This window comes from Aquarana catesbeiana, unplaced genomic scaffold, assembly GCF_042186555.1.
Source record: "Aquarana catesbeiana isolate 2022-GZ unplaced genomic scaffold, ASM4218655v1 unanchor39, whole genome shotgun sequence".
Classification (NCBI taxonomy): Eukaryota; Metazoa; Chordata; class Amphibia; order Anura; family Ranidae; genus Aquarana; species Aquarana catesbeiana.
The window spans coordinates 70,155-97,500 of NW_027362694.1; the positions used below are offsets into that span (position 1 = coordinate 70,155).

Sequence of the window (27,346 nt, forward strand, 5' to 3'; positions counted from 1 at the left end):
GCCAAGCCCTACTGTCTGTGTCAATAGATGCAGACAGGGAGACTCGGAAGCGAGGCAGCACAAGTTGCCCCCATAGGAAGGTACTTCCTAATGGGGAACTTGTCAGAGGGGAGCACAAAGAATCACTGGTGGAGGACCCGAGAAGAGGAGGTTCAGGGCACAGAGCAGGCAATTATAAACCTGTTTGTTATTTAACCACTTCGCACCCAGGCCAATTCTGACATTTCTCTCCTACATGTAAAATTCATAATTTTTTGCTAGAAAATGACATAGAACCCCCAAACATTATATATGTTTTTTTAGCAAAAACCCTAGAGAGTACAATGGCGGTCGTTGCAACTTTTTATCTCGCACGGTATTTGTGCGGCAATTTTTCAAACACTTTTTTTTGGGAAAAAAACAGTTTCATGCTTTAAAAAAACAAAAAACAAAACATTAAAGTTAGCACAATTTTTTTGCATAATGTGAAAGATAGAGACTCCGAGTAAATAGATACCGAACATGTCACCCTTCAAAATTGCACACACTCGTGGAATGGCGCCAAACTTAAAAATCCCCATAGGCGACGATTTTTTAATTTTTTACTGGTTACATGTTTTGAGTTACAGAGGAGGTCTATGGCTAGAATTATTTCTCTCGCTCTAACGTTCGTGGCAATACCTCACATGTGTGGTTTGAACACTGTTTTCATATGTGGGTGGGACTTACGTAAGCGTTCGCTTCTGCGTGCGAGCTCACGGGGACAGGGGCACATTAAATTTTTTTAATTTTTTTTTTTATTGTTAATTTGACTTTTTTTTTTTTTTTTTAGTTTGACACTTTAAAAAAAATAAATAATTTTGATCACTTTTATTCCTATTACAAGAAATGTAAACATCCCTTGTAATAGGAATATGGCACGATCTGTTCTTTTTACAGTGAGATATGGGGTCAATAAGACCCCACATCTCACCTCTAAGCTGGGAACCCTGAAATTAAAAAAAAACAAAAAAAGATCACGGCTTCCCAGCTGTGGCGGCGCTATTTTTTTGAATGCAGAGGCTGGGCATGATGACATAACATAACATAACAATTCACAGGCTTATTCCTTCTGATAACAGTTCACAGCACTGCACACAAGGGGTTCCATTTCAAAAGACCCCCTTTATCTGAAAGCAAGGCTAAGTCACAGTATGCTACTAAGGTGTTTCTGACTGGTAGGTTCTTAAGGGAAGGAAGTAGTAGAGGAAGTAGTCTTCCTCTTTAATTGTACCTACAGGTAAGCCTATTATAAGGCTTACCTGTAGATACTGTAAGGCCCCTTTCACACTGAGGCGGTTTTCAGGCGCTTTAGCTCTAGAAACAGCCTCTGCAAAACGCCTGAAAACTGCCTCCCATTCATTCCAGTGTGTCTTTTCACAATAGGGCGGTGCGCTTGCAGGACGTTACGAAAAGTAGCAGCATCTTCGGGCGGGTTGGGAATGCTGTATTTAGCATAGGCAGCTCTTTCAAAGCGCCTTAAGGGGTCATCTACACTTGCTTCGGCTTCAACACACATTAATGGCTAGTTTACACTTGCTCCAAAACAAGGCTTCGGACGGGCTTTGTTAAAGCTCATTTGCTTTGCTTTGGCTTCGCTTCAAAAATGATACCCCATGTAGCTTTAGTGGTGCTTCAAAGCATCTTCAAAGCCTCCATAGAAGTCTGTGGCAAAGCTCCCTTAAAGCCCCACCGAAGTCTCATCAAAGCCCCTGAAGCCTCACCGAAGCTCCACCAAAGCCTTGTCGAAGCACCAAGCAAAAGCAAGTTGTAAACACGACTGTAAGCTAACCATTTTATTTAGTGACAGGGGCTTTGACTGGCATTCAGAGAGCTTAAACAAAGCGTGTCTGAAGCCATGTTTTGAAGCAAGTGCAAACTAGCGCTAAAAGCGAATTGAGAGCACTGCAAAATGGGACTTTTTATACTTTTTTGGGGGGTAAAAAGTGCCCCACTAGCCGCCGAAAAGAGGTGCAAAAGCACCACTTTAACAGCGCTAAATGGTCACTCGTTTTAGTGTCGTTTTAGTGCTGTTAAAGCGGCGCCTTTGCACCTCTTTTTGGCTGCTAGTGGGGTGCTTTTTACCCCAAAAAAAGGATTAAAAAGTCCCATTTTGCGGTCGGCGCTTTCATTGTGAAAGTAGCCTAAATATCTCCTAAACTTTCACCATTTAGGAGATATTTACTATATACGCTGCCGCCGACGTCATCGGTGCATGCGCACTGAAGGGACGGCCCGTTCGTGACGTTTTTTCGGGGCCTGTGCCGTGACCGGCAGCTCCCGTGCATGCGTGGGAGTGATGTCATGGCGGCTCCGGCCAAATACAGCGCCGGAGCCCGCAAACTTGGAAGTAACTCCGGGAAAGATGTTGGCCCTGTCAGCGGTGTGCCGGCGCCGATTCAGGGCATCGTTCTAAGGTATTTCATAATGAGCTAGTATGCAATTTTTTTTTTGAGGTTTACAACCTCTTTAAAGCTGCACTCTGATCAGCAAATATTGTCTAACTACAAGAGTCATGTGTCTTCCTCCTTGAATCTTTGTGTACTTTTTGTATTTTTTTCTAATCTGTGCAGGAATCCAATGTGAAGCTTTAGCTCTGTGCAGGAGCTTCCTATAATAAAGACCGCTCACCGTTGCTCTCCTTGTGCAGGGTGACTAGTCTGGTCTCGGCCTCCACCGGAAATTTTCTACCAGGGGCATGTACAGGGCGGGGCCTGCTGGGTCCCTTCCACAGCTCTGCTCTCTGCACAGGCTATGTACAGCACAATGATGATGTCACTGTTATATGTTAATATCTGGGTTTGTAAAGGCATTTGATGCGCACAGAGTGGATTTATATCCTCTGTGGCTACTAATTCATTTATTACATAAAACTTTATGTGCACAGCTTTCAACTTCAAAAAATGAATTCTGATCCACATAATTTTATTTTGTTTGGAGAGAGTAGGAAAGGGTTACAAATAAAAACCTGTTGGAAATGTTCTATGTCATTCCACTGACCAGATTTTCCTTTCTGCTTTACTTACTCTCTGAAGCCAACAAAGTCCTATTCATTCTCATATAAGAAAAGTGTCAGGCAGAGGAGTAGTAACGCTTAAAACAGGTCATGTGACAGGCGGAGGAGTAGTAGGCCTCAGGCTGGGTTCACACTGATGCGGTCTGCCGCATCGCATGTCATTTGTACAGGAATCGCACCGGATTCCTGTACAAATGACACGCAAATTCAGTGCGGTGCAAATTGAGCCATACATTATGTATGGCTCAATTTACACAGTGCAGGACCCTTTTCTTTTGTCCACAATGGAATCAGATCGCATGGGTGTTCAGACCCATGCAATCTGATTCTACAGTTCGCACTGCGTTCTGCGAACCGATTTGGGGGTGTCATTAACTTTATATTGACACCCGCAGCGGTTCGCAGAGCACAGTGTGAACTGCCTGAGATTGTGATGTGGTGCAGGAACCACTCAAGAATTGCGACGGTTCCCAAACCGCATCAGTGTGAACTGGGCCTTAAAACAAGTCATGTGAAAAGCACTCTTCTATTTTGAGGACAGGCAAGCCGGAGTAATGTGATAGTTATTTCCATATAATGGCAGGGATTCCCCTGGAGGGGTACACAGGGATCAACCAAGAGGACTAACAAAGATAAAAAAAATAAGAGGTTAATATAAAAATGTACCTGCTTTTCTGGTCCGAGAGCTGGGGAGTCAGTTTCTAGACACATGTTTTCCAGAGGTAATTGTTTCACTAGTTTCTGCTTCTTAAACAAAGAAGGACTGAATTACATACAATATCACACATAAAGCTGTCTTTTCTATTACTATACATTCCAGATTGTAGTTATCACATATGCATGTATTATGAGTTGAATTCCAGGCAGGCATACAAAAGCACCAACTAATACACTCATGTGTATCTGCTATCCCCTGAAGACGTTATTGGATGAAACACGTCAGGCAGAGCCTTTGGCAGTGACATCATCACGTGCGGTCACGGACTCGTGTGGCGCGCAGGTCTTTTTTATTCTCATAGTTTTTTCGTTCTACATCATTGTAAGTGTAATATCTTTTAAGAATTTATCTGTATATCGGGTAATGCACTATAGAGAATTGTATTTCATGCATATCCGAACATTGGTAATTGTTGCTGCAACTGATCAAGGGGCGAGCAGCCAACACAGAGTCGTTCATTGGCCGGAACAGAGATCATTAAACCCTGAAATTCAATCTGATCTCGGGAAGCATGCATGGGCTGTCTTTGTGAGGCCTTTGGCTCTGGTAAGCAATTTGTGTGCTCACTAGGCGGGTGAAGGTGCACTGAAGTTAGTGTAAAGAGTCAGCGGTGGATTCACAAAGTCATGAATGACACCTAGATGGACGTTTTATCATGAAATTTGAGTGAATTTGATCATTATTTACGGATACTTTACAGTTCTGAAAGTAATATTGCAGTAAGCATATTTGAGAACATATACAGTGGGGCATAAAAGTATTTAGTCAGCCACCAATTGTGAAAGTTCTCCCACTTAAAAAGATGAGAGAGGCCTGTAATTGTCATCATAGGTATACCTCAACTATGAGAGACAAAATGTGGAAACAAATCCAGACAATCACATTGTCTGATTATTGAAAGAATTTAATTGCAAATTATGGTGGAAAATAAGTATTTGGTCAATATCAAAAGTTCATCTCAATACTTTGTTATATATCCTTTGTTGGCAATGACAGAGGTCAAACGTTTTCTGTAAGTCCTCACAAGGTTGTCACACACTGTTTCTGGTATGTTGGCCCATTCCTCCATGCAGATCTCCTCTAGAGCAGTGATGTTTTGGGGCTGTCGCTGGGCAACACGGACTTTCAACTCCCTCCAAAGGTATTCTATGGGGTTGAGAACTGGAGACTGGCTAGGCCACTCCAGGACCTTGAAATGCTTCTTACGAAGCCACTCCTTTGTTGCCTGGGCGGTGTGTTTGGGATCATTGTCATGCTGAAAGACCCAGCCACGTTTCATCTTCAATGCCCTTGCTGATGAGAGGAGGTTTGCACTCAAAATCTCACGATACATGGCCCCATTCATTCTTTCATGTACACGGATCAGTCGTCCTGTTCCCTTTGCAGAGAAACAGCCCCAAAGCATAATGTTGCCACCCCCATGCTTCACAGTAGGTATGGTGTTCTTTGGTTGCAACTCAGCATTCTCTCTCCTCCAAACACGACAAGTTGTGTTTCTACGAAACAGTTCTACTTTGGTTTCATCTGACCGTATGACATTCTTCCAATCCTCTTCTGGATCATCCAAATGCTCTCAAGAAAACCTCAGACGGGCCCGGACATGTACTGGCTTAAGCAGGGGGACACATCTGGCACTGCAGGATTTGAGTCCCTGGCGGCGTAGTGTGTTACTGATGGTAGCCTTTGTTACGTTGGTTCCAGCTCTCTGCAGGTCATTGACTAGGTCCCCCGTGTGGTTCTGGGATTTTTGCTCACTGTTCTTGTGATCATTTTGACCCCACGGGGTGACATCTTGCGTGGAGCCCCAGATTGAGGGAGATTATCAGTGGTCTTGTATGTCTTCTATTTTCTAATTATTGCTCCCACAGTTGATTTCTTCACACCAAGCGGCTTGCCTATTGCAGATTCAGTCTTCCCAGCCTGGTGCAGGTCTACAATTTTGTTTCTGGTGTCCTTCGACAGCTCATAGTGGAGTTTGGTGGCCTCTCTCATCTTTTTAAGTGGGAGAACTTGCACAATTGGTGGCTGACTAAATACTTTTTTGCCCCACTGTATGTATGTATATAATTTATGCATGAACGTGGTATATTATTTAACTTCTATTTATTCATATTGATTTGCATGTGTTTGGAGTATTTCATAGTTGAAGTACAGTAATTTAAGGGGATGGCACATCTAATTTAATTTTATGGGGGTTGAATTCACTAAAACTGGAGAATGCAAAATCGAGTGCAGCTGTGCGTAGAGACCAGCTTATAACTTCAGCTTGTTCAATTAAGATTTGACAAATAAAAAACTGGAAGCTGATTGCGAGGGACCCCCTAGCAACAGACCTGAAAAGGTGAGTAAAAAAAAATATTTTTTTCCAAAGGTTGTTATTTATATTTAATGCAGCAGAAAAATGTAAAAAAAAAAAAATATGACTGGAACTCCGCTTTAAAGTGCATGCTATCTCTTAGGGGTTCCTAAATCACATGACTAGCCTAATGGAATTCAAAATCTTTTGGTAAGTGAGAAATTGCACACATTTTTATTTCACCTTTGTATTTAAATGCATGTTTGCAGTTTGACTTTATTATTCCTACTATCTGACCTGTCTTAAGCCCCGTACACACCGCCAGGCATTTGCCGGTTCAAAAAAAAGGGGCCGACATTCTGCCGTGTGTATGTCGGACATGAATGCTGGAAAACCAGCAGCTAACTGACTCCCGATCAGCGCTCTCAGCCAATGGCAGAAAGCGTTGATCGGAGTGTTCTGGGGGGGGGGGGGCTTCCCCCTGTCAGAACACAATAGCTCAGCGGAGGAGATCACTGAACTAACTTCCTATGGTTAGTACAGCGGCTCTCAACCGGAGCTGATGGAGCTCACGGTTGCATGGAAAAAAAAAAAAAAAAACTGTAGTGTGTACCCGGCTTTTATCCCTGCACAGACCTTTGTAAAGGTTTAGTTACTCTGTACAGTCCCTGAATCACTAACAGATTTTTTGCTCAGACTCCATGTGATAAACTTGTTTTACCTGTTCACTTCTGATGATGGATGGAGGGATGGAAAAAAAATACCCAGCTTTCACGCCTTCCATTGCCACTGAGGGCTTTCCATCGAATGCATGAAGCAAAACCTTTTCAGCTCCTACAAAAAAAAAAAAAAAGAAAATCCTTTACTAGATGTGTGTTGCTGCACTGTAAGATTAGAGGTGATTTGAAGGCAAGAATTCATATACTTTCTCAGCCATTCCCAACCAGGATTCCTCCAGAGGTTACTAGGGGTTAACTGTAGCCGATTGACACCTAAAGTGATTGTAAAGGCCCATTTAAAAAAAAAATAAATAATAATAAACATGTTATACTTACCTCCACTATGCAGTTCGTTTTGCACAGAGCAGCTCAGATCCTCCTCTTCTCGGGTCCCTCTTTGCTGCTCCTGGCCCCTCCCTCCTGTCGAGTGCACCCATAGCCAGCAGCTTCCTACAGGGGGCACTGGAACCAAGTTACAGCTCTGTGCGTTCATTCAGACAGGGAGCCCAGACCTGGCCCTGCCCCCTCTCTCCCCTAATTGGCTAACTGACTTTGATTGACAGCTGCGGGAGCCAATGGCGCCTCTGCTGTGTCTCAGCCAATCAAGAGGATTGTCCCGGACGGCTTAGACATTCACGGACATCGCTGGAGAGAAATGAGGCTCAGGTAGGTAATAAGCGGGTGCTGGGGGGGGGGGGGCTGCTACACACAAAAGTTTTTTTTATCTTAATGCATTACCACTATAAGCCTAGTACACATGTCGTTTTTTTTTTTTTCATTCAACCCAGCGGGCTGATTGACAGCTGTTAGTACAGCGTTCTCCCCTGCTGCGCTATTGTGTTCTGACAAGGGGAAGGCCATCCTGTCAGAACACACCAGTCATTGGCTGAGAGCACTGATCGGGAGCCGATCGGCAGACCTTTTTTGGTCATGCTCCTTCAACAGAAGCTGGACGAACGGCTGGCTTCTATCGGACCTCCGGGCTGAATGTCGGCCGGTTTCTATTGAATCGGCCAATGCCACCCAACATTTGGCCCATGTGTACTAGGCCTAAAGCGGAGTTCCACCTGATTTTTAAAGTTCACCCCCACCCCCCGCGTTGCTGATAAAATTGCAATAAATAACAGATTTTTTTTTTTTTTTTGTAGAGCGTCTTACCTATTTTGGCCAATAAACAGGTACACTTCCTTAGTACCTTGCCACGGCGAGGTATGTCACATCTGGCTGCCCATTTGCTCCTGGTATATAAATGTCATCAATCCCAGGAGTCAATAGGCAGCCTCTGCAAAAGGAGTGCACCATGCAATGCACAGGCGCGAGATCGGGAAACCCAGAAGGAGCTACGAGTGGGCTTCAGATGCCCACACTAAAGATGGGAGCGCACTTACTAAGGTGGTGATAGTGAGTACTTTGCACAACATTCTACAAAAAAAAGAGTTAATTTACTACAAATGCCAGAATTTATTGTGCAAGATGCGACCATCGCAGGGGTGTTTTTTTTTTTTTGTTTTTAAAAAGGCTGGAACTCTGCTTTGAATCCGATAGTGTTTTCATAGTGTTAAGGCCAACATCACTAAGCAAAGCTAGTGACATGCCACTAATGATCCTTTTATTTATCTGTAAGGGTGGCATTCTGAGCACCAATGCAAGGGGCATATCTCTCGCTGACCTCAATTAATTGCTTTTAGTAGGGGGTTCCCCGTGACTTGAAATTTATTTTCATGGTTCCTTTCGGATAAAAAGGTTGATAAAGTCTGTGCTATCTAACAGTGTTAATTTTGACATCAAATTTTGATTTAATTTTAGTCATAGGCAATGCCGTTTTAGTTGCATTTTAGTCATCTGAATCATTTTAGTCGTATTTTAGTAGACTAAAATCTCCAGTTCATTTTAATTGACTATAAATCGAATGGGTTTAGCAAATTATAATGCATTATTTAAGCATTTTTTTAGAATTTCCAAACTCATTATTTACTCCTGGAGTAAAAATCGAATAACATGTTATTATTTATGGTATTTTGGTTTGAACATGCACTACAGATACAGATTTAGCTGTTGTGATATATAACCAGTGTTAATTTTAATGTCAAATTTTGATTTCGTTTTGACTAAAATGCCATTTTAGTTTTAGTCGTATTTTAGTCATCTGAATTGTTTTAGTGTTAGTCGTATTTTAGTTGACTAAAATAGCATGAAATATTAAAACCTGAACACATCCTGATATAATCTACCATCCTGAACACCAGGACCAAGACTGGGGAAGGGAGGAACAGACCTCTGAAATAATCAGGGCTTCACTGCTTTACAATGATAAAATATGGAAAGGCTTTTATTTTTCAGTGTCCTTGTTGAAGGGAAGTCCCCTTACATCCTATTTTTTTTTAAATCAAATAGTTGTTTATTCATTTTATAATCAAACAAAGCAAAACACACATACATCCCAAGTACATATTGAAAATCATGATACAAACAATTTAGTAAACAATTATAATAAAAAAAAAAAATAAAAAAAATAATTTTTAATATAATTTTTTATAAGAACACCAAACCCAACCCTCCTTCTCTATATTATCTCCTGAAATTCATCTATCCCATCTCAGCGTACAATCCAAAATATCCAACCATCTCTTCCATATATTCTCAACCTCTATGTAAAGAAAATATATTTTTCTTGAATTATAATTTCCTTTATTCGTGTTCTCCACTCTTATTGTTGGGGGGTACAGTGACATCCACTTTTGTGCTCTTAGCTTACGAGCCTGAAACAGACTCCTTACTATTGGTGTACAGGTAAGATCTGGGATCCTAGATTCTTCTATCATATTTAGATGGCAAATATCTGGCTCTATCAGCAACTTCGTCCCAAAGAGGGCATTAATAGTAGAGACATCCTATTCGGATGACAATCGTCTCAGGGGCAGAAACTTTTGGTGGTATTTAAGTCACTTTTTTCAAAAAAATTGCCGACAGGCACGTTTTTTTGGGCAGAAGTGACTATCAGTCTCTTCTGTCATAAATGCTTCCTCCTTTCTCTCACCTGTCATTAACACCGTACCACACATGAGCAGCTCAGTGTACATTTACGGCACCTGATCTGGGCTGTTATGATGCGACTCCCCTGCGCATGTGCGGGAGTGTCGTCATCATGGCCTATCAAGCGGCTGAACAGACAAAACCCAGAAGGAGGCCCGGGTACAGATGGAAACCAGCGCCCAAGACCCATTGGATCGGTGACAGTGCAGGGCTGGAGGGCACATTATGAAAGGTAAGTCTGTCATTTCATAATGTGGTGGATACTGGTACATTATGGTATAAACCACCTGGGGGCCCATCTAATTAAAAAAAAAAAAAAAAAAAAACACACAACCCAAGGCCAAAAATGTAATATACAGCAGCTTATCAATACCTTAAATGTGGCGGCTGCATTCTTTTTTTTTTTTTCTTTCAGTCTTCTCTTTATTTTCACTCGGTGATCCTGAGAGTAACACACTTCCTGCTCTAGAGTGACAACACTCCCGTGGTACACTCATCAATGAAAGATTGACGGCGATCCTTAAGGACAAGTGCGACAATTTCCAACGGATTTGTCAGCCCTGGATGGACCACTTCCCTCCCTCTCAAATGACCTTATCGATTTATAGACCTGTAAAGCTTCAATGTCATCCAGCCTAAAAAAAACCTGGGGTACCCTTCCCCCCTTTTTTTTCCCCCTCCCCCCTGCTGCTTTCTCTATTATCTTTGCAGATTGCCTTTATGTGCTTCCCTCTCTCATTGCTGAGCTCATGTAGTAGGCTCCAGATGAACAGGGTAGGACAGCCTACATTTTTTTTTTTGTTAGGGGCCAGGCCCCTTATTCATAACTTTCATATGTGCTATGGAATGGTGGAGACATTGTTGGTTTTGATATTGCCTCAATAGTCTGGATGCTGTTTCTTCTTTGGCATTTTTTTGCCCCTAAAGCCTCAGATGATCATCCCACTCTTACTGATGTTCTGTAGGGTTTTTATTACCTATATCCCATTACAGTATAATGCCCTGTACACACGGTCGGATTTTCTGACGGAAAATGTGTGATAGGACCTTGTTGTCAGAAATTCCGACCGTGTGTAGGCCCCATCACACATTTTCCATCGGATTTTCCGACACACAAAGTTTGAGAGCAGGATATAAAATTTTCCGACAACAAAATCCGTTGTCGGAAATTCCGATCGTGTGTACACAAATCCGACGGACAAAGTGCCACGCATGCTCAGAATAAATAAAGAGATGAAAGCTATTGGCCATTGCCCCGTTTATAGTCCCGATGTACGTGTTTTACGTCACCGCGTTTAGAACGATCGGATTTTCCGACAACTTTGTGTGACCGCGTGTATGCAAGACAAGTTTGAGCCAACATCCGTCGGAAAAAATCCTAGGATTTTGTTGTCGGAATGTCCGAACAAAGTCCGACCGTGTGTACGGGGCATTAGACTGTTGTTGCTTTTATTTTGCACTCGGGGAACAACATTTCTATAATGTATGCTGCTATTTTCAGTGTACATTTAGTTTTTGTATTGGTTTATTTCTCATTATACTGGAAAACTTAAAAAAAATCTCAGTAAAAGAGTGACAACACTCACTCACTGCACTGTATCTCTGAAGGAGCATTGTGGTAACCTTGGCTGTTCTCCCGACTATTACATAAAGGGGTGTTACTTTGTAGTTCATTGAAGATAACTGGGAAAGCTGATAACATCGTTGGAGAGATCAGTGAATATTAATTCATAATAACAAGATTAACAGGTATTATTTTGTACCTTCTGAAAATGTTCTTAGTCTAAAAGAAAAAAATTAATGCAGCCACCACATCTAAGGGCTGCAAAGCTGCGATATACAGTAATACCTCGGATTGCAAGTAACGCGGTTTACGAGCGCTTCGCAATACGAGCTAATTTTTTTTTTCTTAAATCCTGACTCGCTTTGTGAGTGTTGTCTCGCAAGATGAGCAGGATTCAAGCCGCTGGGGTGTGCACTACCGCATTTGGCCAGAGGTGCCGGGGCGCCGGTGACGCTCGGAGACACCCCGTTCCCGAGTGTCTCCGGCACCCCCACACCTCTAGTCACATGCGGTACTGCATAGAGAAGCAGTGGCTGTGGAACGGATTATCCGAGTTTCCATTGATTCCTATGGGGAAACTCACTTTGATATACGAGTGCTTTGGATTACAAGCATTCTTCTGGAACCAATTTTGCTCGTAATCCAAGGGAATACTGTTATTGCATTTTTAGTTATCACAGGGCTCTGTGATACTGATATGCACACAGGAGCCATGTTATTTTTTAGTAAATCTCCACGTGTTGAAATAATTAAACAAGACACTGTACCTTGTTCCTTCAAAAGATTTATAGTCGGCCTTCCTGCTGATCGGGAGTGAACATTTCTGGGAGTGAGAAAACAAAGTGTGAAAAGATCAGAGCAGATTATGGCACAAGCCAACATATCCTCGTCTTCTAATGACACAATACTGTCTCATATCTATACGTATGTATGTTTTTGATCAGTTTGCATATATAATGAACAAAAATCTTCTGTACACCAAATGAAAGAACAAACAGTTCTTATTGCCCAGAACAACCAAAGATGTTCTTTTATGCACCCATATTGCACTGTATACATTAGTGGCAGCCATGCAATGAGACTGAAACAGAATGCCAATATTAAGTGCTCATTTTGCCAATAGCAACCAATTAAAATCTTTGATTTGTATCAAATTGTGAAATGTAGAAATGGCATGTGGATGCTGATTGGGTAATATGGGCAACATGAAACTTATCCTGGCAGCACACTTTTCATATATCTGTTCCTAGAAATGTAGGCTATCTGGACAGGTAGTTCCACAATTGGAGATCCACTTGGACGGGGGGAGGGGTGGGGGGGCTGTGCCAAGTAAGTAAAAAAGTTCTTTGTACAGAAACATTTCCTTTGAATGAAATTTTGCATTAACTGCTGTATGTTTCCAGATTTAGCAGTCATGCAGTGTAAAGCTGGCTATAGGTTTTCTGTCTTTCAGCCCTGCTGGCTGAAGAAGAAAAATCTATTGAATACTCCATGCACGCTACACAGTGTCAATGGGGTAAAGGCTGTGAGAACACCCAAACAGGGGTAGCCTCTGATTGGATGCAGCCGATGTTCAGCCAACAGTTTTTTCCTTCAATTTCCTGATCGAAGGACGTCAGGAGGGAAGGTGTTAACAGGGCCACTCGCAGCTCAAATTTTGTCTGCTTCCGTGGACAATTTAAGCAGTTGCATTCAGTGTTTTAAACTGCCTATTAAATTGCAGTGATACAACATTACAGTATCAGGGCCTCATTTTGACTAATGTAGTGATGAAAGGAAATATATCAATGGCAAAAGGTAGCACATACATAAGGAGCTGTGTATTATTTGTAAAGGGGATTTTAAAAAAAAAAGCCAAATAAGGAATATTCCCGACATATAGACCATGTTTGAATGGATGAGAATACTCAGTAAAGGTCTTACAGTGGTAGTCCTAGGTGTTTGGCCAGTTCAATCTGTCTGATGAACACCTGACGCTGCTCTTCCTTCTGATCATCTGTGCTGGCGATCCGGGGAGTGAAATCCAGGCCAACCTGAGAACAGACACAACAGAGCTAATTTATTTGAAAACAAACTGTAACCAATCTAGAGGGCAGCACATTGATTTAAAGGGCAGTACTTCTGCCTTGTAGCACCAGGGTCCTTAATTTAAATTCCGGCCAGTAGATTCCTGCATGTACCTTGCATGTCCTACCTGTGCTTGCATGGGATTTTTCATGTACTCTGGTTTCCTCCCACATTCCAAAGAAATGCTGTTAGGTTAATCTAACTATTTAAATTGGTCCTAGTATGTGTATGTATGAATGCAAGTTAGGGACCTTAGATTGGAAACCTTGAGAGCAGAGACTGATGTAAATTTATAATATATGACATGCTGTGTAAATTGTCAGTGCTATATAAATGCCTTTTAATAAATAAATCTAGAAATGCTGTGATGTTTATGTAAAAATGTCATCCCCATGTTAATTCCCTTTAACTGTTTTCAATTTGTATTCAAGAACTGGCCCCTGCCAATCGGTCTGGCTGTAGAGTTGTAATATAGGCACTGGACTGAGGGAGGGATTCTGGAAAATATACTTCACCCACTATATGGACCAGGGGAGGGATTCAGGAGAAGATGCTCTACCCACTACATGGGGAGGGGTTCAGGAGAAAAATCTCCACCCACTACATGGACCAGGGGAGGGATTCAGGAGAGAATGCTCCACCCACTACATTGACCGGGGAGGCATTGGGGAGAAAATGCTCCACCCACTACATTGACCGGGGGAGGGATTCAGGAGAAAATGCTCCACCCACTACATTGACCGGGGGAGGGATTCAGGAGAAAATGCTCCACCCACTACATTGACCGGGGGAGGGATTCAGGAGAAAATGCTCCACTCACTACACAGACCATGGAAGGGATTTAGGAAAATATGCTCCATCCACTACATTGACCGGGGGAGGGATTCAAGAGAAAATGCTCCACCCACTACACAGACCACAGACCGGGGGAGGCATTGGGGAGAAAATGCTCCACCCACTACATGGACCGGGGGAGGGATTCAGGAGAAAATGCTCCACCCACTACACAGACCAGGGGAGGGATTTAGGAAAATATGCTCCACCCACACAGCAACACAATACTGTAAATGTAATGTTGCAGTATATTAGGGACGGGGGTGCTAACTCTCACAGGCCTCTACATATAATGGTCACAGACCCTCCCCTGTATTCTACAGGTAATAGATAAATTTGCAACACAATTGGTCACCAGAAATATAACTTTATTAAACTTTTTATTACAAATAAACTTCAATTGATTTAATCACTATTATAATTTAAAATTTAACCCCTATTAAAAAGGTATAAAAGTTGCTCTCTGCAACACGGTGATAATGTAACTGCTACACTTACAAGATAATGTATGGGTTTGCACAGGCAGTTTGGTGCATAAAAAGTATATATTTATGTATAATTTGTGGCTAGTGAGAAATAGATTTGAATGGAAATTTTTGTGCCTGGAGTTCAGCTTTAATTTCCATACCTGCAGCAAATAGTTGTAGTTCAATATTCTGATGGAACATGACAGTGTCTAATCTGGGGGTCATTCAGAGGATCCCATCAAAAAGAATTCTCACACAGCAAATTCTCTTACAATACACAAAACCTAAAATGGTATATTAGATATTCTGTACCTCACCAATAGCCACCAATTCATCCTTGTAGAGTTCAATTAAAGGCAAAGCATCTTCTAAGTCCTAGAGGATAAAATAATGTTCACTACCACATCTTATAAATCTTTATTTTCCAAGTATTTAAGTATTTTTATGTAAGAAAACAATGGCTGACTAAAGCTGCTTAAAGGATCACCCCATTCACTAAACTGGTATTTGGGTTCTAGGTGGGGTCTGGACTGAGTTGCCCGGTTAACTCCTAAACTTATTGTGAATTCCAGTGGTTGGAGGTCCCTGCCATTGTTCCCAGATGTTCCTTTTGCATCTGTTGCTTCTCCATCATAAGAAATAAAAAAATCAGTCAATGGGAAGAGTTGGACATCTTATTAGAAGGTGAGCAGACCTGGGAAGTCAAGCACAGAGATCTTTTCCATGGAGTCCCAAGAGGTGTAAGAATTTAAGGACTTAAGTCCCAGTCATTAAATACAAGTAAAGCGCTCAAATGAACTCCCTAAGGCCCCTTTCACACAGGCGCTTCCATTGGACGGACTCCGCTTGCTCATCGGTGACATGTCCGCTAACATCCGCCGCTATGCGATCCTGTCCGCTAAATCCAGAGGGATGTTGGCCCTATTTTCTGCACAGTGAGCGGAGATGGACAAAGTCCCGCTCTCCTCTATGGGGAGATCAGGTGAAAATGGACCGCCTGTCTGTTTTCATCCGATTCGCCAGACAGATGAAAAATAGGACCACCATATGTCTGGATTTGGCAGACAGGATCAGATCATATAGGATAGCGGCGGATGTCAGCGGACATGTCACTGCTGATATCCGCCACTCCATAGAAGTGAATGCAGGGTCCGATCAGGTCCGCCTGAAAAACTGACAGACAAACCTGTTCGGACAGCCCGTGTGAAAGGGGCCTCAAAAAGTAACGATAAGTAATGGGCTCTAAATATTCTATGTGTGAGGATAGTTCAGGGGGTGTCTCTGCTATACACACAAGGCAGTAGCTTCCAGGGTAAAACAAGTTTATTAAATGAAATAACACCAAGAAAAACATTCCATAATAATAGTATCTTATAGTGTGCTTGGTATCCAACAATGAAGCACGGGGATATGGCAATGTTCCAATGATGACAAAAGGGATAGCAATATGCCAAAACATCTAATGTGTCAATACTCGATGCAGAAGGTGGGAAAACACACTAGCATCCCCGCTCCAGGATGGTCGCTAGAAGCGGCAAGGATGCGCATCACCAGAAGTCACCAGGAATCGGAAGTCATCGGCCGGGATCGGAGAACATGCTTTAGGGCACCAGGAATTGATACTGTCCCCCCTAATTTGGTATAGTAAATCCTCCCCCTTAAGCAATTAGAATTACAATATCAATTCCAATATAAATGCTCTAATATGGAATACAGATTAAGAAGTTGAATCCCCCCTTAAGTGAGAAAGTGGACCCCTGCATATAAGCTAATCTATATCTTCTGGCCATCAGAACCCTCCCATATAAATATACCTCTAACCCCTTGAATGCTGGAGTTTACTCTTGACAGCTAAATAGGAATTAGCCCCATGGTTTATATATTTTTATTCGCTTTATATATTTTATTTGTCTTTTATATGACTGTACTATTATAAGACATTTATAAGCAAGAGAGTTTATGTATATTGTGTTGAACGCCAGCTCGCTGAAACCTATGCAAGTGTTAACGAAGCCCAGGGTATATTACGGACGGAGTGCACCATCATGGCGCATCTCCTGATAAAGTCACAGTGACGAAACGCATTGGGCTGGACTTGCTGGTGTCACTTCCGTCTGTCTGGTTCCGGACTGTGGAATGCAAAAGTTTCTTGGATTACATGAGCATGTAGCTTGTGTAATGTGAGCATTTTGACTATGTGAGTAGCAAATTGTATGTTTTTAAATACCGTACTTTTAATAAACAGAATCACGCTTCTCTTTCCCTCTGCATGTATGCAAATGATGGAGTATTGCTTGTAAATGAGGTGCCCAATTCAATATAAAAGGATACATAGGGGCAGTCAGAGGAGAAGCTGTTTGATTTTGCACAAAACGTACCTTTCTGGCGAGTGGGTAACACAAAGGAGGGGGAGCACGCAGTGTTGCAATTTAAAGCACAGAACCTATGAATTTTGAAGCACTGAGCACTTTTTGAAACACATGAACATTAATAATCTTATTGAATGTATATGAATTCATTTGAAGCATGTAGCACTTTATTATGTGATTTATAGTTTAGAAATTTATTATTGAGTTTTATAATGAGTTTATCTGAGCATTCTGAGCACTTTATCACACATGTGAAAATAGCGCCGCACATATTTGGTGGCATTGATATTCAGATTAACCCTTCATGGTGTAATCATAGTGCAGGCAGCTATAAGGAAATACACATCATAGCGCGGGGTTTATTGTTTTTTTAATGTTCCTACACAGTAGAAGTTGGTAATATCTGGTTAATAATAAATTGTAAAGCATCTTACCTGAAGGGTGGCACTGCGTTGTTGCTCTGAGGTTTCCGTTTGCACTGGGTGCACTCCTAAACATGGAAATACCAGTCCCGCATTCCTGTGTGCAGTCAGGCACTGGATAAACAACATGACCGCCTTATAACTTTACATCTGTGCTACTAAACAAAGCCACTGCCTAAGGCTACTTTCACACTGGGGCGGGGTGGCATTAGCGGTAAAAGCCGAGCTAGTTTTAGCGGCGCTTTACCGCTGTTATAGCGGTGCTTTTCGGGCGCTAGCGGGGCGCTTTTAACCCCGCTAGCAGCCGAATATAGGGTTAAAAGCGCCCGTAAATCGCTGCTGCCAAATTGCTTTGCAGGCACTTCGGCAGCGCTGCCCATGCATGCACTACTCTTTTTCAGCACAGCCAGAGGCACTGCACAGCAGCTGCCAATTGAACTTTGTGCGACATTTCAATAAAGTTTGTTTAAAAAAAAAAAAAAAAAAAAAAGGGACACAGCAGTACAGTGTGGTTACAATGCAGCAGCTGGTGTGAACAGACCATAAAGGTACATCATATATTCATCTTTTGGTGCTTTCAGTTAAACTGATTGTAAAGTCTCATTTTTTTTTTTTAGTTAAAAATAACAAACATGTTATACTTACCTCCTCTGTTAGAGTGGTTTTGCACAGAGCAGCCCAGATCCTCCTCTTCTCAGGTCCCTCTTCGGTGCTCATGGCCCCTCCCTCCTGTTCAGTGCTCCTACCGCAAGCAGCTTGCTATGGGGGCACCCAAGCTAAACTGAAGCTCCGTGTGTCCATTCAGACATGGAGCCATGGCGTGGCCCCACCCCCTTTCTCTCCTTTTTGGCTAACAGCAGCAAGAGCCAATGGCGACACACTGCTGTCTCAGCCAATGAGGATTGGAGTCCCAGGCAGCCGAGACACTCCTGCAACATCGCTGGATCTAGTAAGTATTAGGGGGTCTGAAGGCGACTGCTGCACACAGAAGGCTTTTTATCTTAATGCCTATAATGCATGAAGATAAAAAACCTTATGCCTTTACAACCACTTTAAATAAATTAAAAATAAGCACAAGGGACAGTACTTACATTGCATGAGAAGTGTCCTTTATACTGGTAGCTGCTCTCCATCCAAAAAAGCGCTGTATGAAATGAGGAGGTGGACCCTTTATTCATCTGCCTGTCCTCCATTAACAAATCGCTTTTTATTACTGGAGGATAGAATACGGCTTCTATGAATTTAGGGGGAGGAGCACGACATTAAAGAGGAGCTCCAGTCATATCTGTGTTTATTAAAAGTCAGCAGCTACAAAAACTGTAGCTGCCAACCTAATAAACATACACTCACCTGTCCCAGAATCCATCGATGTGCTCACCTGAGCTGTGCTCTGTGTTCTGTCCCTGGCAGCTGCATCTCAACTGTGCGCACCTGGCTGTGACAGCTTGCGGCTTCACAGCCGGGTGCCCACAGCGCATGCGCATTCTGAATGGCCCTGCAGCCTTCTGGGACCTGTAATGTGTCCCAGAAGATTGGGGGGGATTGGGTCAAAGTTCTGGTCACCTATGCTATCCGAGCGGAAATGGGAACCTGTCAAAACCAGCCCCCCCCCAAAAAAAAGTGCCAATTCGTAAAGAGTTGGGGGGAGGAGGCCTTAAAGCATAATTCCCCTTTTGGGTGAAGCTCCGCTTTAATCCTGTCGCTTTGCCCTGCATGACTACAAGGCAGGTTTACTATAAATACTGACTTTGGGTGGAGTTGGCCTTTAATAGATACATATGATGTACAGATACTTTAGTCTTACCTTCTAGAAAGCTGAATTAATTTTTCGAATTCTGCAGCATGCTCTGCCACCGCCACTAGAGCCCGGACCCCAGCCTGAAAGCCAGAAAAAGGCCCAAAAATATGAAACATGGTAGTCATTTTTAAACAGGGCATAGTGCTGTCAGAGAAGACCATGATACAGGGTCACTGTGTGCCCGGGAGAACATACCAGCTCTATTCACATTGACCCCAATTTACTAAACGAGTAGACCATTTTAACCATTAAATTTAACTATTAACTTTGCGAAGAATGCCCAATATATACAGTGGGGACAGAAAGTATTCAGACCCCCTTAAATTTTTCACTCTTTGTTATATTGCAGCCATTTGCTAAAAATCATTTGGGTTCTTTTTTTCCCCTCATTAATGTACACACAGCACCCCATATAGACAGAAAAACACAGAATTGTTGACATTTCTGCAGATTTATTTAAAAAGAAAAACTGAAATATCACATGGTCCTAAGTATTCAGACCCTTTGCTCAGTATTTAGTAGAAGCACCCTTTTGATCTAATGTAGCCATGAGTCTTTTTGGGAAAGATGCAACAAGTTTTGCACACCTGGATTTGGGGATCCTCTGCCATTCCTCCTTGCAGATCCTCTCCAGTTCTGTCAGGTTGGATGGTAAACGTTGGTGGACAGCCATTTTTAGGTCTCTCCAGAGATGCTCAATTGGGTTTAAGTCAGGGCTCTGGCTGGGCCATTCAAGAACAGTCACAGAGTTGTTGTGAAGCCACTCCTTCATTATTTTAGCTGTGTGCTTAGGGTCATTGTCTTGTTGGAAGGTAAACCTTCGGCCCAGTCTGAGGTCCTGAGCACTCTAGAGAAGGTTTTCGTCCAGGATATCCCTGTACTTGGCCGCATTCATCTTTCCCTCGATTGCAACCAGTCGTCCTGTCCCTGCAGCTGAAAAAACCCCCACAGCATGATGCTGCCACCACCATGCTTCACTGTTGGGACTGTATTGGACAGGGGATGAGCAGTGTCTGGTTTTCTCCACACATACCACTTAGAATTAAGGCCAAAAAGTTCCATCTTGGTCTCATCAGACCAAAGAATCTTATTTCTCACCATCTTGGAGTCCTTCAGGTGTTTTTTAGCAAACTCCATGCGGGCTTTCATGTGTCTTGCACTGAGGAGAGGCTTCCGTCAGGCCACTCTGCCATAAAGCCCCGACTGGTGGAGGGCTGCAGTGATCGTTGACTTTCTACAACTTTCTCCCATCTCCCGACTGCATCTCTGGAGCTCAGCCACAGTGATCTTTGGGTTCTTCTTTACCTCTCTCACCAAGGCTCTTCTCCCCCAATAGCTCAGTTTGGCCGGACAGCCAGCTCTAGGAAGGGTTCTGGTCGTCCCAAATGTCTTCCATTTAAGGATTATGGAGGCCACTGTGCTCTTAGGAACCTTAAGTGCAGCAGAAATTTTTGTAACCTTGGCCAGATCTGTGCCTTGCCATTATTCTGTCTCTGAGCTCTTCAGGCAGTTCCTTTGACCTCATGATTCTCATTCGCTCTGACATGCACCGTGAGCTGTAAGGTCTTATATAGACAGGCGTGTGGCTTTCCTAATCAAGTCCAATCAGTATAATCAAACACAGCTGGACTCAAATGAAAGTGTAGAACCATCTCAAGGATGATCAGAAGAAACAGACAGCACCTGAGTTAAATATATGAGTGACATAGCAAAGGGTCTGAATACTTAGGACCATGTGATATTTCAGTTTTTTTTTTTTTAATAAATCTGCAAAAATGTCAACAATTCTGTGTTTTTCTGTCAATATGGGGTGCTGTGTGTACATTAATGAGGAAAAAAAGAAAAAACTTAAAAAAAACTTAAATGATTTTAGCAAATGGCTGCAACATAACAAAGAGTGAAAAATGTAAGGGGGTCTGAATACTTTCTGTCTGTAAATATATATTCTTATGTTAGCATAATTGGATGATGAAAGTCAGTACAGCTTCACCTCATTCACTAAGCTAAGTGAAAATTCCCTTTGCAAAAAGAAAAATGTCCCCAGCTTAGCAAACAAGGTGAAGCTGGGCTGATTTCCATCATCCAATCATGTGTCAGCAAAAATCCTTTTACATTCGTATGACTGAGTATTTTTGCTAAGTGAATTTTTATTTTTTCTCACCTCATTCACTTTTTAAAAGACTAAGATAAATGGAAATGCACTATGGAATTGAACATGCTCTACCCCGTAGTGAACTGGAAGTAAATTAGCCCATGTCTCCAGTACACCAACACAGCTTTACTAGCCACTGTATCATCTTTTTCCTTTATGGCTTCTCTATACATGCAGCAGCCCTCAGAGGAATGATCCGCAGCGGAGGCATTATCTTGACTCCTCGCCATCTGTTTTAACCCTTTAAAGCTCACAGCACAATCCTATGCACTGCACATGGTTGCAGGGTGGCCCCATTAAATGGGTCATGCGCAACAGGAGGTACTGCTCAACGAACCTGCCAGAGGGTTTAATTCTTGCCATCACAACTGCAGCATGTGTAGATCCCTGGCTACTTCTTTTGTTTTTGTTTAAGGGGGAATGGTTGGGAGGGCTGTAAAAATGTGGCTATAATATGTATTTTTACTGCCCTCCCGAACCACAAGTGTAATAAGACCTTTCTCTGCTGTGATCATTTTTACCAAACTAACAATTAAAATTGAAACCGAAAATGCAGGATGCACTTAGCCAAGTCTGAAACCGAAAATGACAGTTTAAAAAAAATATTTATATTTTTATATATAAATTGTATTATATTTGACTTTTTAATTATTATCATCAATTTAAATTAATAAAAATTTATTGTTGGCCATTATTGGCACCTCTAGTGCAAGAAAAGCTCAAGAAAAATGCAGTCTGCAGTCTCTAAACATCTCTTGTATCGTGTCCTCAGTCTAACCATCTCTTGTATCACGTCTGCAATAACTTACTTAAACACACTGCTAATAGTATTAGCAAAACTTCCGTTTGGTGCACCTCTAGCAGACATGATACAGGAGATGGCCAGAGACTGCAGACATGATACAAAAGATCAATGCAGCCTCACCTGTGCCTGTCAGATGCAGCCTCACCAGTGCCCGTCAGATACAGCCTCACCAGTGCCCGTCAGATGCAGCCTCACCAGTGCCCGTCAGATGCAGCCTCACCAGTGCCCGTCAGATGCAGCCTCACCAGTGCCCGTCAGATGCAGCATCACCAGTGCCCGTCAGATGCAGCATCACCAGTGCCCGTCAGATGCAGCCTCACCAGTGCCCGTCAGATGCAGCCTCACCAGTGCCCGTCAGATACAGCCTCACCAGTGCCCGTCAGATGCAGCCTCACCAGTGCCCTTCAGATGCAGCCTCACCAGTGCCCGTCAGATGCAGCCTCACCAGTGCCCGTCAGATGCAGCCTCACCAGTGCCCGTCAGATGCAGCCTCACCAGTGCCCGTCAGATGCAGCCTCACCAGTGCCCGTCAGATGCAGCCTCACCAGTGCCCGTCAGATGCAGCCTCACCAGTGCCCGTCAGATGCAGCCTCACCAGTGCCCGTCAGATGCAGCCTCACCAGTGCCCGTCAGATACAGCCTCACCAGTGCCCGTCAGATGCAGCCTCACCAGTGCCCGAATCAGAGCGGCGATCTCCCTCTGTGTTATGGAGCTGGATTTGAATTTCCCGGTGATACATCACACTGATTCAATCTCCCGGCATTGGATCAGCGTGCCGTTTATTACAGGAGACGGGACATTGTTACTGGAGCTGCCTGGACAATTCAGCTCCGTGACATAGAGGGAGATCGCTGCTCTGCGCGAGGAGAGGAGGAGGGAGGAGAAGACTGACTGAGCAGCCAGGATGACACCCCCACAATGTGCAGCAGCTGAGGCAGACCCCGCCCCCTTTTTGATGCCATTATTAGCACCTTTTCTTCTTTTGGCCGCATGCCGAAAACAAAGTTTTTGGCCGATATGTTTCGGCGGGCCGAAGTTTTGGTGCACCACTACTAAAAATGGATAACAGCGGTCCAATATCTAAGTAAAGTTGCTAAGCAATACGTTTTAGCAGTTATACGTGTAAAGAAAATAAAACAATACTTACTGTTCTTGCTTCTTGCAAAATGTTATCGATGTCCTGCAATGTAAAGGAGCAATAAATGAATAGATACACACACAAATTGTAGAAATTTTAAAGACATTGGTATGTTATGAATTGACACCAGGAGCAAAAAGCTGAAAGTTCTTACCTGTCAGAATTGCAGAGGGGAAAAAGAGACAAAAATAATCAATATTTCACAATCCACCGTCATGGATATTCGTAGATTTAGGAATCGTGAAAAAGCAGTAAAAGCACTTTAGAACTGAACCCTGTAGCTGCAGGCACTGAGAAGTAATTATTTCTCAAAGTTTACAGAGGAAAACACTTTCACTTTTATTTAGGCAGCTCAGCTCACTCTGTATCTCCCAGCAGTGACTTGTCAGCATGACAGCCTTCTAATCTATAATGTAAACACAGAGCAGGTGCCCAGGAAGAGGGGTAGAGAGCAGAGTGCTGAGACTTAGGCCCCTTTCACACGATCGGACCGTTCAGGTCCACCTGTCAGTTTTGACGGCGGACCTGAACGGGCGCTCCATGTTAGCCTATGGAGCGACGGATGTCAACAGAGACATGTCCGCTGACATCCGACCCGGTCCGATCCGCAAAAAGCAGACGAATGGCCCTACGTCCGGATCCGTCGCTGGCGGATCGGTTCGGGTGAGATCTGATGAAAAGGGACATGCTGTCCGTTTTCATCCGATCCCTCCATAGGCAGCAGCGGCGCCTGACAAGCCCCTCCCCGCTCAGTGAGCAGAGAGGGACCTGTCATCCGCCGGCTCAGCGGAGATCAACGGAGAGATCTCCCGCTGAGCCGGCGGACCGAGGTGGGCTCCGTGGAAGTGGAGTCCGCCTCGTGTGAATGAGGGCTTAAACTTTGGGCAAATTTCTTTTCCCCATGCAGTGGGCCTGTGCCCGCACTGCATTGGTCCACTGCTCGTTTTTTCTAGGGGTGAGCAGAAAGTTTATACTCACCTGATCCGCCGATCATCCAAAAAAAAAACGTGCTCCCCCACAGTGCAGTGGTGGACTATTCTAGGAGCCGCAAAGACTGGTCTTGTGCGGGGAGGATTGGCAGGTCAGGTAAGTACAGTATATCTATATCTCCGTTGTCCTCTCCCCTAATACAAAACGAGCGGCTAACCCGTGCAGTGCGGGCACGGTCCTACTGCACAGGTAAAAATAAAATGCCTGGGAGTTTTCCTTTGACTTCACTGCTTCTATTGTAAACTCTAAGCCCCCATTCACACCGATGTGACTTGTCATGCAATTTGACAGTTCCAAATCCCTTGACAAGTCGCACCCTATTGTCAACAATGGGACTGTTCAAAGCGGTGTGACTCAGACTATGTGGTGCTGCATTGATTTTTTTAAAAAAGATTCCTGCACTATTTTTTGCGATTTAAGGTTTGACTTGCATAGCCATCTCTGCATGAAGTCGCACAAATGTCAGGCAAGACTGAAATTGCACTGACCTGCGGCATTGAAACCGTGCTACTTTAAGTGAAGTAGCATGATTTCAAAGTCACATTCAGTGTGAACCAGGGCTAAAGGATTAGTTCACCTTTACTTTTCCCAAAAATGTCCCAATACATCACAGTGTCTTTAAAGGAGAAGTTCAGCCTGGGCTAGTTTGGCTGGGCTTCTCCACTGGGTCACAAGAGTGCAATTCGTTTTGCACTCCTGTGACCCGTTTTTAGCAGAGAGCACTTTGAAGTCCGACATTCTTCCCACTGACCCCCAACGTAGAGGGACATTCTTCCCACTGACCACCAATGTAAGGGGACATTCTTCCCACTGACCACCAATGTAAGGGGACATTCTTCCCACTGACCACCAATGTAAGGGGACATTCTTCCCACTGACCAGCAATGTAAGAGGGACATTCTTCCCACTGACCACCAATGTAAAGGGACATTCTTCCCACTGACCATCAATGTAAGGGGACTTTCTTTCCACTGACCCCCATTGTAGGGGGGACATTCTTCCCACTGACCCCCCAATGTAGAGGGACATTCTTCCCACTGACCATCAATGTAAGGGGACATTCTTCCCACTGACCACCAATGTAAGGGGACATTCTTCCCACTGACCACCAATGTAAGGGGACATGCTTCCCACTGACCACCAATGTAGGGGGACATTCTTTCCACTGACCACCAATGTAGGGGGACATTCTTCCCACTGACCCCCATTGTAGGGGGGACATTCTTCCCACTGACCCCCCAATGTAGAGGGACATTCTTCCCACTGACCACCAATGTAAAGGGACATTCTTCCCACTGACCATCAATGTAAGGGGACTTTCTTTCCACTGACCCCCATTGTAGGGGGGACATTCTTCCCACTGACCCCCCAATGTAGAGGGACATTCTTCCCACTGACCATCAATGTAAGGGGACATTCTTCCCACTGACCACCAATGTAAGGGGACATTCTTCCCACTGACCACCAATGTAAGGGGACATGCTTCCCACTGACCACCAATGTAGGGGGACATTCTTTCCACTGACCACCAATTTAGGGGGACATTCTTCCCACTGACCCCCATTGTAGGGGGGACATTCTTCCCACTGACCCCCCAATGTAGAGGGACATTCTTCCCACTGACCACCAATGTAAAGGGACATTCTTCCCACTGACCATCAATGTAAGGGGACTTTCTTTCCACTGACCCCCATTGTAGGGGGGACATTCTTCCCACTGACCCCCCAATGTAGAGGGACATTCTTCCCACTGACCATCAATGTAAGGGGTCATTCTTTCTACTGACCCCCAAAGTATGGGGACATTCTTCCCACTGACCACCAATGTAAAGGGACATTCTTCCCACTGACCATCAATGTAAGGGGACATTCTTCCCACTGACCCCCATTGTAGGGGGGACATTCTTCCCACTGACCCCCCAATGTAGAGGGACATTCTTCCCACTGACCATCAATGTAAGGGGTCATTCTTTCTACTGACCCCCAAAGTATGGGGACATTCTTCCCACTGACCATCAATGTAAGGGGAAATTCTTCCCACTGACCCCCCATGTAGGGGGACATTCTTCCCACTGACCCCCAATGTAAGGGGACATTCTTCCCACTGACCACCAATGTAAGGGGACATTCTTCCCACTGACCCCCAATGTAAGGGGACATTCTTCCCACTGACCCCCAATGTAAGGGGACATTCTTCCCACTGACCCCCAATGTAAGGGGACATTCTTCCCACTGACCCCCAATGTAAGGGGACATTCTTCCCACTGACCTCCAATTTAAAGGGACACTACAATTTTCACTTTCGGCGTCTCTTTTCTGGCCATTAGTATTATTCTTTTCATCCCATGATTACTACTAAAAATAATTTGGTTGGATAGATAAGGGTAATCTTTTCTGGGTGTCAAATACTCAAACAGGTGTGCCACAATGCATATTGTTTCCTTTATTATTATCTGTAAAGATCTGATCACACTCATGTACCTTACGCTGTAGATATAATAATGTTTATCGGGGGTTCCCTGAGACCTGGAGATTATTTCAGGGGTTCCTCTGCTGTAAGGTGGAGAACGTCTACTCTCGGGTTGTAGATAACGGAAAATTTGCCTCCTCCTATTCCTTCTTTATTGAACTGTATTATAATTGTACTGTCCCCCCATCTACATCGTAAAGCGCTGCGTAAACTGTTGGCACTATATAAATCCCGCATAATATAATAATGCTCTCATATATATCTGGAATATTCCTGTCCTGGTTGCAATCCATGGCAGGATACATGGGGCAGATCGCTCCGTATGCTACCATGTGGGCACCAGAAAAACCGAATATTTAAATATTGTCATTGGAAAATAAAAGTCAGCTGATCACATGATTGGCCGGGCCAGCAATGATTCAATCAATTTGGAATTGTCAGCCCTATACACCCCAGGGGAAGAGCTGTGT

The 27,346-nt window shown here is 43.6% G+C and overlaps 2 protein-coding genes across 6 annotated transcripts in view; one reads left to right on the forward strand and one right to left on the reverse strand.

The window, feature by feature from the left end:
* LOC141122114 (uncharacterized) overlaps positions 1–27,346 on the forward strand; it is a 210,142-nt gene that overhangs the window by 70,148 nt on the left and 112,648 nt on the right. The gene's annotated exons all lie outside the window — the stretch shown is intronic.
* LOC141122115 (putative deoxyribonuclease tatdn3-B) overlaps positions 1–27,346 on the reverse strand; it is a 28,885-nt gene that overhangs the window by 485 nt on the left and 1,054 nt on the right. For 3 of the 4 annotated variants that reach the window (XM_073611949.1, XM_073611948.1, XM_073611947.1), the window contains exons 3-10: positions 23,427–23,459; positions 19,328–19,401; positions 17,536–17,620; positions 15,045–15,107; positions 13,288–13,397; positions 12,132–12,187; positions 6,770–6,882; positions 3,701–3,781 (exon numbers count right to left, since the gene is read on the reverse strand). In XM_073611949.1, coding sequence (XP_073468050.1) covers positions 3,701–3,781; positions 6,770–6,882; positions 12,132–12,187; positions 13,288–13,397; positions 15,045–15,107; positions 17,536–17,620; positions 19,328–19,401; positions 23,427–23,459 — 615 coding nt within the window. The remainder of the gene's footprint in view (positions 1–3,700; positions 3,782–6,769; positions 6,883–12,131; positions 12,188–13,287; positions 13,398–15,044; positions 15,108–17,535; positions 17,621–19,327; positions 19,402–23,426; positions 23,460–27,346) is intronic. The other variant, XM_073611950.1, reaches the window with a different exon arrangement.